General features: G+C 38.5%; 1 protein-coding gene across 1 annotated transcript; it reads right to left on the bottom strand.

Annotated features, from left to right (window-relative positions):
• Window positions 1-1,631: 1,631 nt before the first annotated feature.
• LOC103626016 (threonine--tRNA ligase, mitochondrial-like) lies at window positions 1,632-10,330 on the bottom strand. Its single transcript, NM_001346037.1, has 20 exons — window positions 9,942-10,330; window positions 9,527-9,764; window positions 9,327-9,386; window positions 9,129-9,218; window positions 8,817-8,891; window positions 8,574-8,702; window positions 8,394-8,483; window positions 7,807-7,895; window positions 7,608-7,704; window positions 7,438-7,524; window positions 7,235-7,319; window positions 5,034-5,128; window positions 4,894-4,926; window positions 4,574-4,660; window positions 3,756-3,848; window positions 3,005-3,097; window positions 2,708-2,929; window positions 2,260-2,331; window positions 2,037-2,108; window positions 1,632-1,906 (listed from the first exon to the last, which is right to left on the bottom strand). The coding sequence occupies exons 1-20, from the start codon at window positions 10,256-10,258 to the stop codon at window positions 1,811-1,813; spliced, it is 2,220 nt and encodes a 739-aa protein (NP_001332966.1). The 5' UTR covers window positions 10,259-10,330; the 3' UTR covers window positions 1,632-1,810.
• Between the last annotated feature and the right edge of the window lie 795 nt (window positions 10,331-11,125).

The following is an 11,125-nucleotide window of genomic DNA, read 5'->3' as shown; positions in this document are numbered from 1 at the left end:
GTGTACGTGAATAACTGATCCTGGCACGTACATGGTTCGCATTCGGTTTGCCTTCTAAAACCGGGTGTGACAGGCGACCACAAAATACAATGCCTATTTTTTACTTAAGACAAAATGGTGCTGCCAAAAATAAGTTACTTTTAACGGAAAAAATAATTATTTTTGACACTTCCAAACCACCAAAAAGTTTGTTATTTTTTTGTAGTGTTTAGTCATTATGGACATGTTTTTATATTATGGACCAATTGTTAGTTAACTAATTTTAGTTTTCATATTATGGACTAATGGAAATGGTTGTCGTGCAAGCAAGTCTTAGTTACAAGCATCAAGCGAGTCTTTCTGATCCTTTAGATTATAATCCAACCTCAGATGCATGTAGGTTGTCATTTTTTTATAAAGCTACATAGGCTAATGATGGAGGATTTAAATATGACATATAATTAGATCCTGATCTAAAGGTCCAGAAAACTAGCCTACACATAAGGCTTACTCGTACTGTTGTACAATAGTCATTTATATGAACTAATTGTTAATTAATTAAGTCTTCTTTGGAATAAAGGAAAAATGAAGGAATTTTGAAGGATTAAAACTCTATAGAAAGTTTTCCTATATAGTCCTTTAGAACAAAGGATTGAGTTGCTACAAATTCTATAAAATTTCTAAGGAATTAAAGCATTGTAGTGAGATTTTGGAGTATTTTTAACATGAGATCTAACCTCTAGCTTTGGCCCCTTTGGATTCCAAAGGAAAAGTAGAGAAATTTAGGACCATTGGAATCATATAGGAAATCTTCCTATGTAGCCCTTTGGAACAAAGGGTTGAGTTCCTACCAATCCTATAAAATTTCTATGGGATTGCTAATTGTAGCGATATTTTGGAGAATATCTATCAAGAGGTCCAACCTCTTGGAAACTTTCATTTGTATCTATCTCTATCTCTTAATTCTTGTATTCTTCCTATGTTATATTCAAACACTCTATTTAGAAGTTTTCCTGTATTTTTAATCCATGTAAGATTATAATTGTCATGCAACTTCGTTACTACATTTTTCCTATTCATGTATTTTACCAATCATACATTCCAAAGGGGCCTAAATTAGCTCTAGTTTACATCCAAACACTATTTAGAAGTTTTCCTATATTTTTAATCTATGTAGGATTGTAATTGTCATGCAACTTCGTTTATCCTATTCCCAAAGGGGGCCTAAAATAGCTCTAGTACATCCAGACTGAAGGCTAATGGGTATAGGTGGGTAAATTTTTAGTCGTCTCCAACTAGTTATCATCTAACTAGCTAACCAATCATAGCTAATTTTTAACCTAACTAATAACTGGCTAGCCAACCGTAAGCGTGTGTATCCAAACATGCCCTATATCTATCTATTATCTATATGCTATTTAATAAAAGAGTAAAAAAATTGATGACACTCAAATTGGCTAAAAAAGGATCATGAGGTGATTATGTTAAAAACAACTAAGCCGGTTTTATGAGACACGACCGAAACTGAAGTTAGGGGTTTTCGGACCTTATGGGATAAAATCGCAACCACAAAATGATTTTGGTCAACATGGTGGGTGGTAAGAGAGGGCGAAAACTGAAGACACTGTCCAACAGTAACGTAAATCACTGGAAGTCAACAAGCATATTTTTTTACTAGCGGCAGTATTTAACTTCGCATCTGTAATTAATAACAAAAAGACAACCTTTTAGCTTCATACAAACAAGAACAGTAACACGAGGAACTCGATGCTGGTCACTAAAAACTCGTCAAAATCACAAACGAGTAGTAGGAAATTATGCAGCATCAAAATCATTTGAAGGCTGCGATTTCCTCCCTCAAACGTGTGATGAAGCCATCTACACTCGTTGTGACCAGGTCAGCATTGTCTCTTACCCTAACGCATATCTGCAGTTACACAGGAGATCCACGTCAAACAGAAAGGAACCAAATATATTTTGGTTGCAGCAATATTGGTGATACTGGTAAGTACGCCGCATGCAGAAGAAAAGGAGGACACGAGGTAAAGAGGACTTACATTTCCAGTCTCGGCCTCTTGTGCACCTACGACAAGAATGTAGTTGAATTGGGCCAGTTGAGCTTCCCGTACCTGCAGAATTTATTGAGGTCTCACAGTTGGCTACATGCAATTCCTTCTTTTTTATTGAAAAAATTGTATAAAAAGGAACAAGCAAATATAAGAACAAGAAATTAAAAGAAACGGTGCAAAAGCCTAAAAGAGCTTGGTAACTGGTAAGTACCTTCTTTTGTATTGTCCTGTCACTCGCGTCAATATCAACATGAAAACCAGCTTCATGTAGAGTGGCAAGAACCTGGTATCAAAAACAAAAAGATCATCAGCTACTTATTAAATGAGCAAGGTCCGATTTTGTCTAGCACAGTAAAAGGGAACACATGTAACATGAACCCAGAAGGATAGTATGATAAGCTATCAAAGGTAGCAAAGTTACATTAAAGGATAATATGTGGACTCATCAACCGACTCAAACTCAATAAATCTTTGTTGTTTGAATTAGACACAAAAAACAAGCAATTTCACGCTGCTAACCGCAATGAATCATCGAAAATACCACACAGCTGGTGAGGACCACGAAGTGGATTATAACTCAACAGAAGTTTCTCTTAATGTCAGCCACAACAGAGAACTATGAAGTCAAGTCAGTTTTTATAGATACAAGAACCATTCACCTGTTTCGCATATTCCACTGAACCAGAAGATACCGAGCAAACAATGGCCTGGCGAGGGCTTAGCCATAAGGGCCATTTACCATTGTAATGCTCCAAAAGAATGGCAAGCATCCTTTCAACCGAACCTAGGATTGCCCTGTGTATCATCACAGGCCTTTCAATTTTGGCTTCATCCTCAGCAGAATAAGCCAGCTTGAACCGAATGGGCAGCTGAAAATCCAGCTGTAACAGATAATAATGTAAGGTTAGATAATTACTATTTCAATCATTTGATGACAGAATAACATTCAAGGGAACCTGTAGGGTTGCACACTGAAATTTCCTCTTAAGGGCATCAAACACACCAATATCAATTTTTGGGCCGTAGAAAGCACCATCCCCTTCATTAATCTGTGTGAAGGCATCTATGTAAGTCCTCTCGATACAAGACAATGTCATGGGAAAACAATGCTGCAAAATGTACATGCACTTCTTCATAGGCCAAGGCCAACAGGAAGGATTTTTCCGCACTCAGGGTACGTTTGGATATTGTCGAAGGCTGCCTGTGCCAATCCATTGGCCAGCCAAAGTTTGGCGATGATTTTGGCTGCCCCTGAATTGGCCAACTTTGGCAGCAAAAAATAACTACTGGGCTAGGTTTGTGTCTTTGGCGGGTCAATATTTTGCATCCATCCAAATATACCCGATGTCAACAGTCAACGACCTTATTTTGGTTTGGATGTCTAGGGAACCAATCCAAACGTGCCCTCAGGGCGTGTTTGGATCACAGCCTTCCAGACAGCTGCCTGCCAGGCATCTGAAATCAGTCACCTGGGAGCGCAACCTTGGCCAGGCAGCTCCAGTGAGGACAGAACCAAACAGGCCCTCAAAATCCTGTAATTTTAGTCAGAACCAGTGCAGGTACTAAAAATGACACGTAACTGAGTGAAAGCCATTTTAACTGCACCAAAATATTGAATATTGTGTACAAATGCAAATCTAGCTCTAGCATAATAAAGGCATGGAAACATCAAAGGAAAAAGAGCTATCATAGTCTTTGTGAAGGTACCTTCCATGGCTTCCCAAACTCATTTAAAGCTTCTGTCAATTGTTGCTCAGCTTTGTTCCAAGTTTCAACTTCACCTAGATACTTCTCTGGTCTCTGGAAAAATGTCATCATGATCAGGTTAGAGTATTAACAAGGAAACATCAAACTGTCAAAAGGTTATCAATATCCTTTGAAGCTCAAAGAATTCACTAAATCTTAGCACTTTGCCCCAAAGATACGAAAAATGGGAAGTAGCAAAGAATACAAAGCAATGACAGTAACATACAAATTCTCATTAGTCATTCAGAAATTTCTTTTTAAGATCACCAACACCATAAGATAATATATCAATCCAATCAAGCTGTCTGGAATTAAAGACTCAGGGAAACATATGTGGAAGCAACAAATGCTAGGAGATAGCAAGACCTTGTCGGTTGTCATGAACTTCAACAACCCCAAGTTACAAAAAACAAGAATATATACCACATTATCTAAATATATTTCAGTGAAATAATAACAAGCAACTAGCAACCACGAACAGATATTAGTGATTTCCAGAGTTTATAATAATTCTGAAAAAATATGTATGTGATAACATGCCTTCAGCTACTTAAATATAACATATTCAGTGGTGATCTTGTGATTCGAATTCGTCAGTGGTTGGCACATAAGTATAGTAAAAAAAAGTAAAAATAAAAAATGATATATTAAAGCTGATTTTTAAACAGTGTATCCTGCATATTAAAGCTGGAATTTCATGCCAAATGTTAAGCGTACATTCTGGTTCCTATCAAGCAAAAAAGCCATCAGTATAAAAGATAAAAAGAACAGAAGAATACCGTAGACAACTCCAACTCATATTTGAAGCCAAATATCTCATAAACATAATTGATGAATTCCAAAACAGCCTTAACTTCATCCTTGATCTGCAACAAAAAACAATCTTTTAAAGTACATCTACTGTCAGAGAAAAGGAAGAAACAGTAACCATATTGTAAACTTTTCTAATGCAAATTAGAATGTATGCAGGGTGCAGGTGTTAAGCACTTAAGGATATAAAATTAATTATCGTAACATCATACACTAATGGAAGTACAACACGAATTCATTCCATTCTAAAGGATAGTAAACAGGCATGGTTTACACAAATAAAACCTACTTGGTCTTCTCTGCAGAAGATATGAGCATCATCCTGCCAGAGACATAATAAAACATCAAAAGATTAGTATGGAGAGAACAAAATTATCATTAAATATAACTGGACTGAAAAACAAACAACTCACAGAATAGACGCCTTACCTGCTGGAATCTTCTAACACGTGTCAAACCTGTAAGAGCACCACTAAGCTCATTTCTATGAAGCACTCCAAAATCAGCCATGCGAAGAGGCAACTCTGTAGCAAAAGGTAAGGGTAATTCAGCCATTACACATAAGGTTTGTCAAATAAAAAAAAGCACAGTAGTGGTAGACAATTTAGGGACCCCTCGAAAATGAAGATACGACAGAAGGATGATTGGAGCAGCAATTGCCAAGCTTAAATTGTTCATCTGGTTCCATTTGGAGTTAGTATCAGTGACAAAGTGCTGACATATGAGCTCCTATGTATCCAATCAAGATTTGATCCAAGTTTGATTGTGAATAAGTATAAGAGAAGTTGGTTTGATTGCATAGTATTGTTAGTGCTTATCTTGTCTTGTCTCGAATACCAAAATTGTCAATGTCATCTGAAGATAAGCTGTGAAAATTGTCTCGAATACCAAAATTCCAAAACAGCAGAAGTATCCCCTACAGTGTTCTATCTTGTGCAATGAAGTTCATGGTGTTTATAGTTGGAAACATAGTGAAAGGGCCTCTAGCTGAGTTGGTTAGGTGGTCTTAGTAGCACTCCCCAGTCCTAAGTTCGACTCCCTGTGGGAGCAAATTTCAGTTTGTGGTTAAAAAAATCCCTCGCATGTCTCATGGACCTAGGCGTGGCCCATAAATTGGCTTGCCCATTTAAAACTTATGGCCCAATCCATGTGGGCCTATGCCCATTTAAAACTTATGGCCCAATCCATGTGGGCCTATGCATGGCCCAGTCAAACTACCAGCCCAGCAAGACAGCAGCTGCCAGCTCGTGGTTGTCGTACCTGCAGCCTCTCATTTTGATGTTTGACTTCTCCGCTCACTCTTTCCTACCTTGGCACAAGCAGCGGTCACATGCAGGCGGCTGCCCCCCTCCCTGCTCCACTGTGTGAAAACCCCCAAGCGCAATAATTGGCATGGATAAACTGGGCAGCAGCATGGCCAAATCGGCCAATTGGGGATAACTGACAAGCGACGACATTGCAAAATCAATTAACAAGCACGCCAAAGAGACGCAGAGAAGCAGCTAGCAGAGCTGGACCGCTGAACGCAGGAATGGGAGCAATATTGGATGCCTGTACGCAGAGCGCTATGCTTGTGCCTTTGTGTACATGGACAACTGTCGGCCAACCTTGGAGAGCATAGCAGCAGACAGCATGCCAGCAGTTAATAGAATCCACCATGCCTAAATATGTATTGAAGTCACCAACTCCCCATTCCTGTGGTCATGCTGGTGCACAGCAGTTAGGACTACCTCCAGCCGAGAAGAGAAAGATCAGCCTCACAAGATAAGGTTGTATCTTCTAGATGGTGGCAAGATTGTGTCTTTGTACGAATCTTTAAGATGTCAGTCCATTATCTATTGTTTAATTCCAGTCATGACTTCATGCCCAATTGATCACTGGTCAGCAGTAGTTTGCTGAAGCATACTTGTTTCATCTTAATCTCAGTCAAAGTTGTTGAGAAAAAACTTCTCATTCACATTTGTTTACAAGCTTCTTAAAGTGGTGCTTGCTACTACTGTTTGCAGTTACAAGTGTTGAGAGAATATTTTGAGCAGCACATTTTGAGAACAAGCTAAGAAATAGTATAGAAAATCAATATTTGAATGATTTTTAGTTATATATCAAAAAGAAATTTATTCTTTTTCTATAAGTTAATGATAGTAAAGACACAACCTCTTGTTTACAAAAGACCCCTCATCCAACTAACTTGTAGTATCCATTTTTAGTTTGCAAGATTATGAACCATTATCTTGTGTAGATTAAAGAACTATTCAGTTCTTTTATAGATTTTTTTCATTAATGGCAAAATATCTTGCTCTTATGTGCTTTGTACACCCCTCAAGTATTGTATTAAGAAGAAGACCTCACACAGGTCGAGAAAACCCCCGAACCCCTGCCCCACCCATACACAGCGGCATCGAAGCCCATGTGAGAACTGAGAACGACCGTGACCGGAGTCGAGCCTTAGGCCTGTGCTTTGGCATGGGACAGACGAGGGAATTTTTTTACCACAGCCTGAAATTCGCTCCCACGGGGAGTCGAACCCAGGAAGTGCTACTCAAACCACCTAACCAACTCAGCTTGAGGCCCTTTCGCTCGCTCACTTAAAACAAAGCAATTTAAAATACAAAAATTAGGAAGAAACTCACCTCTGTACGACCGAACCCTATTAGCAAACATTAGACAGTGTCCTGGACAATTCATTGGCTTAAGTCCAAATTCCTGTTTCTCGATCTGCACAATAATGGGTCCAACAAGCAATCAGCAGATGTTGTAACTCACTGATGAGTCTGACACATGTAATGTACAATAAAATGACATAGTCTGCTGCATAATCTATAAATGCACATACCTCAAAAACAAACATGTTCTCCTTATAGTTTGCGGCGTGTCCAGAAGTTTCCCATAGTTGCATATTGTAAATATTTGGGCTCAACACCTATAAGATAGAAATAAGGAACAAAAACAATGGAATTGAAAAGTGATGTCTATAATCTCAGTAAATAATAAACTAATATAAACCTCTTGGTATCCTCTATCTCTGTACTGTTGTCGCATGAAGTCCATCAGTTTGTTATATATCCTAGCACCATGTGGAAGGAAGAAGCAGCTTCCAGGGCTGCACAATTGTAAATACAACCAGCAATTCACCATTAACCAGAAATGTTGCCATGAGATATGACAGCAAGAAAAAGAAGAAACATAAAGGAGTTATATGTACCTAAGTTCATGGAAAAAGAAGAGTTCCTGTGCTTTCCCTAATATCCTATGATCACGTTTCTTAGCTTCCTCTAGAAAATGTTTATATTCCTGCAAAGTGACATGTAATAAACATAAACACAGAAGATGAGAATAATAACAAAAGAAAATGCAAGTGTATCATTCAGGGACAGTCAGACGGAATACGATAACACAGATCCGAAAGCGAAAGGTATGGCCTGACCCTACAGTTACCTGAACTTATCAATGCCTCAGAGACACGCTCAATTAAAGTTTCACACATATACCATGCAGCGTGTTGTGCAAAACTATCCCTAACCCCATAACCCATGTTAACCAACAGGTTCCGGAAAACACAAGATCTCAGACAAGATTTCAAAGTATTGATTCAGATAGAAGTGTATGTCATATCATGTATGAAATTTTATGCCAACTCAGGTGCAGCACATAATCATGAACACATAATTATGCTAGTATCTGAAGTGCAAATATAACAGACATGTTCAGCAGGGTTATATATTAGTAAACAGTTTTACAATTGTCCGTGTCATCAGTGATAGCATCATAAGCAGAAATTACATTCTATACCGTGAGACGTCGAGAATCAGGGAAAGAAATTCCATATACTCTCTGCAGGCTTTCGCGGTCAACTTTTCCTCTCCAATATGATGATGAAGCCTGAATATTTACATGTATGTATACATATGAAATAGCCAGTTCCACTAAAAAGAGAACCAGAAGAATAGTGGACAATCAAAGAATCATTACCTTCAGACAAGCGAAAGCTTTGACAAAGGAAGTATTTGGGATGTGTGGCCCACGGCATAGGTCAACTAAAGGACCACACCTGTATACAGTAATGGTCTTGTCCTCAGGCAACTCATTAATGATTTCAACCTGAACATATAATTCACTTTTTTGTAAGAATGGATGGAAGTCGTATATATATTTAACATAAGCAGCAAAATGATAGAGGAATGAAACAAACAAGACAGTAGCAAGGAAGGTTGCCTTGAATTCATTCTCAGCAAACATTTCAAGAGCTTCTGCCCTGCTGACCTCAATGCGTTCAAACGGTTGCTTTTCCTGCACCATGTGAGATTTAACCATTTAAGAACAAATGTTTCGAGCTAGAGTGCTTCACTGATGCTACAAAAACAATGCAAGGCATGGATACATTACTAGCAATTTCAAGATGCTGAATCACCACATGCACTTTGTGACCCATATATAATGCATTGAAATAAGCCATCCAGGTAGATAGTGCCCACAAAACAAGTTTAACTTAAGCTTAAATGAAATGAGTTAAAATTCAAAGCATACCGCAACAGCCTTTTTAGCTTGGTTTTCAATGATACCAAAGTGCTCCTCATTCAATGTCTGATCATTGTAGTAAGCATCATAGTAGAAACCCTTAGGATGTTAAGTGGAAACACTTTAGAAAACAGCTCAACAACACAGAAGATGGTTACACAAAATTCATTAAGCTTTAAGCTGGTGATCTTTATATCATTTTCATACCTCCCCTCTTGTGGTGCAAGGCCCAATACACAGCTTGCATCCATATGCTCTCTCAATAGACTGCAAATTTACATGAAAGAATGAATTGTCACAAACAAATGCTGGAACTCATTGAATAACAAAATACCATGAAAAGGTATGACAATCCTTAAATATAAAAAACATGCTCGGAGACATGAACAAGCGAAATGCCAACTCACTTCTCCAAGAATATGAGCACTTGAGTGCCAGAAGGTGTCACGACCTTCATTGGTATCAAACTTGAACATTTGCAATTTACAATCACCTTCGAGTGGCCTCCCCATGTCCCAGAGTGTTTCGTCCACTTGAGCTATCAAACAACTAGCTGCAAATCCACTTGATATCTCCTTAGCAATATCCATTGGGGTTGTTATCCATTTCTTACCCTCCTTGATAGCGCCATCAGGCAAAGTTACCCTGAAGGGCATGGCCCCAAACAATGGTTCTGAGTGAGAATCAGAATTATGAAGCAAACAAGCAATAGTTGGTACAGCAAAAACTACTTATAGTCGGCGGTTCAATTTCATGATGGCATATTAATTTCATAAGCTAAACTTAAGTGTGGAAACCACAAACGGATCGTTAAGAGCTCACTTGATAACTTCGCCGCCGATATTCAGCCGCTCGACGGCTTGCCTTGCCTGGATCTCCTCGAAGAAGCGAATCCTCTTCTGAGTGACCGCCTCTAGGTAGGAGTCGTCGCGAACGACCAGGGCCGAATCCGCGGCGGCGGCCTTGGTCTTCCCCTTCCCCTTCCCCTTCGCGTCCTTACCAGCAGCAGAACCCTCACCCATCGTGTCGACGGCGAAGTGGTGGACGAAGAGACAAGCAGGGCGGAGAGACGGTTTGGCAAGGACGCGGGTGGTGGGCTGCCGGACGAGCAAGAGGCCTCGCCGGAGGAACACTAGCATTAAGCGTTGGCGGCGGCGGCGGCGGCGCGGGATATGGCGCTAGCCGGTCGCCTCTAGGTTTTTATGAAATAGACCAAAACGGTGCCATATAAAATTGAATATTTAACCTTGGTTAGAGCATTTCCATTAGTTTTGTAAAAAAAACTAAATAAATGTAGAGAGTTGCAAACGTAGAGAGTTGCTAAATGATAATAATGAGTGAATAATTCTATGTTCTTCAGTAATCAATATTACATCCGTTCTTGATTAGTTTTTGAATATTTTTCGCTCGCTAGTTCACTTATGTACTAAACGGTGATAAATAAAAAAGGATGGAGAGATTAGTTCTCTATTTTTAGTTACCAAATATTTCAAATTATGCTACCTGAAAAACTCCTCTACCTCTCATATTCTAAGTTTTATGTTTTTTCTATCAAACATAATATTGTTCTAAAATCTACGTATAGAAAAATCTATGTACATAGTATTGAAATCTACGTACAAAACATACATAAATCTCTATAATTCATCGACTCCAAATATAGCCTAAAATGCTTGATTTGATGCTCTCTAGAGAAATATTGCAAACTACATAAATAAAAAAAGTCTAACACAAAATAGGGTTCTTTTCCACAGAGTAACGTATAGTTTATTAATAAAAACGAAAAGCAAAAACAATTCGTTTTTATTAATAAACTATACGACTTTCTTGTCATTTCTTCTTTTTGGTTTCATATAATAAATGATATACATCTTAAACCCAACCTAACCTTTATGTATCTGTTTCCTTATAACATCACTCTTTTTAGTGCTCTTTTTATTACTACTCGATTTATTCTGTATAGATTGGTCTATATGTCTCCCATATGTTCCCAGGACAGGGATAAT

This window comes from Zea mays, chromosome 5, assembly GCF_902167145.1.
Source record: "Zea mays cultivar B73 chromosome 5, Zm-B73-REFERENCE-NAM-5.0, whole genome shotgun sequence".
Taxonomy (NCBI): Eukaryota; Viridiplantae; Streptophyta; class Magnoliopsida; order Poales; family Poaceae; genus Zea; species Zea mays.
This window is presented reverse-complemented; position numbering and strand designations above follow the sequence as displayed.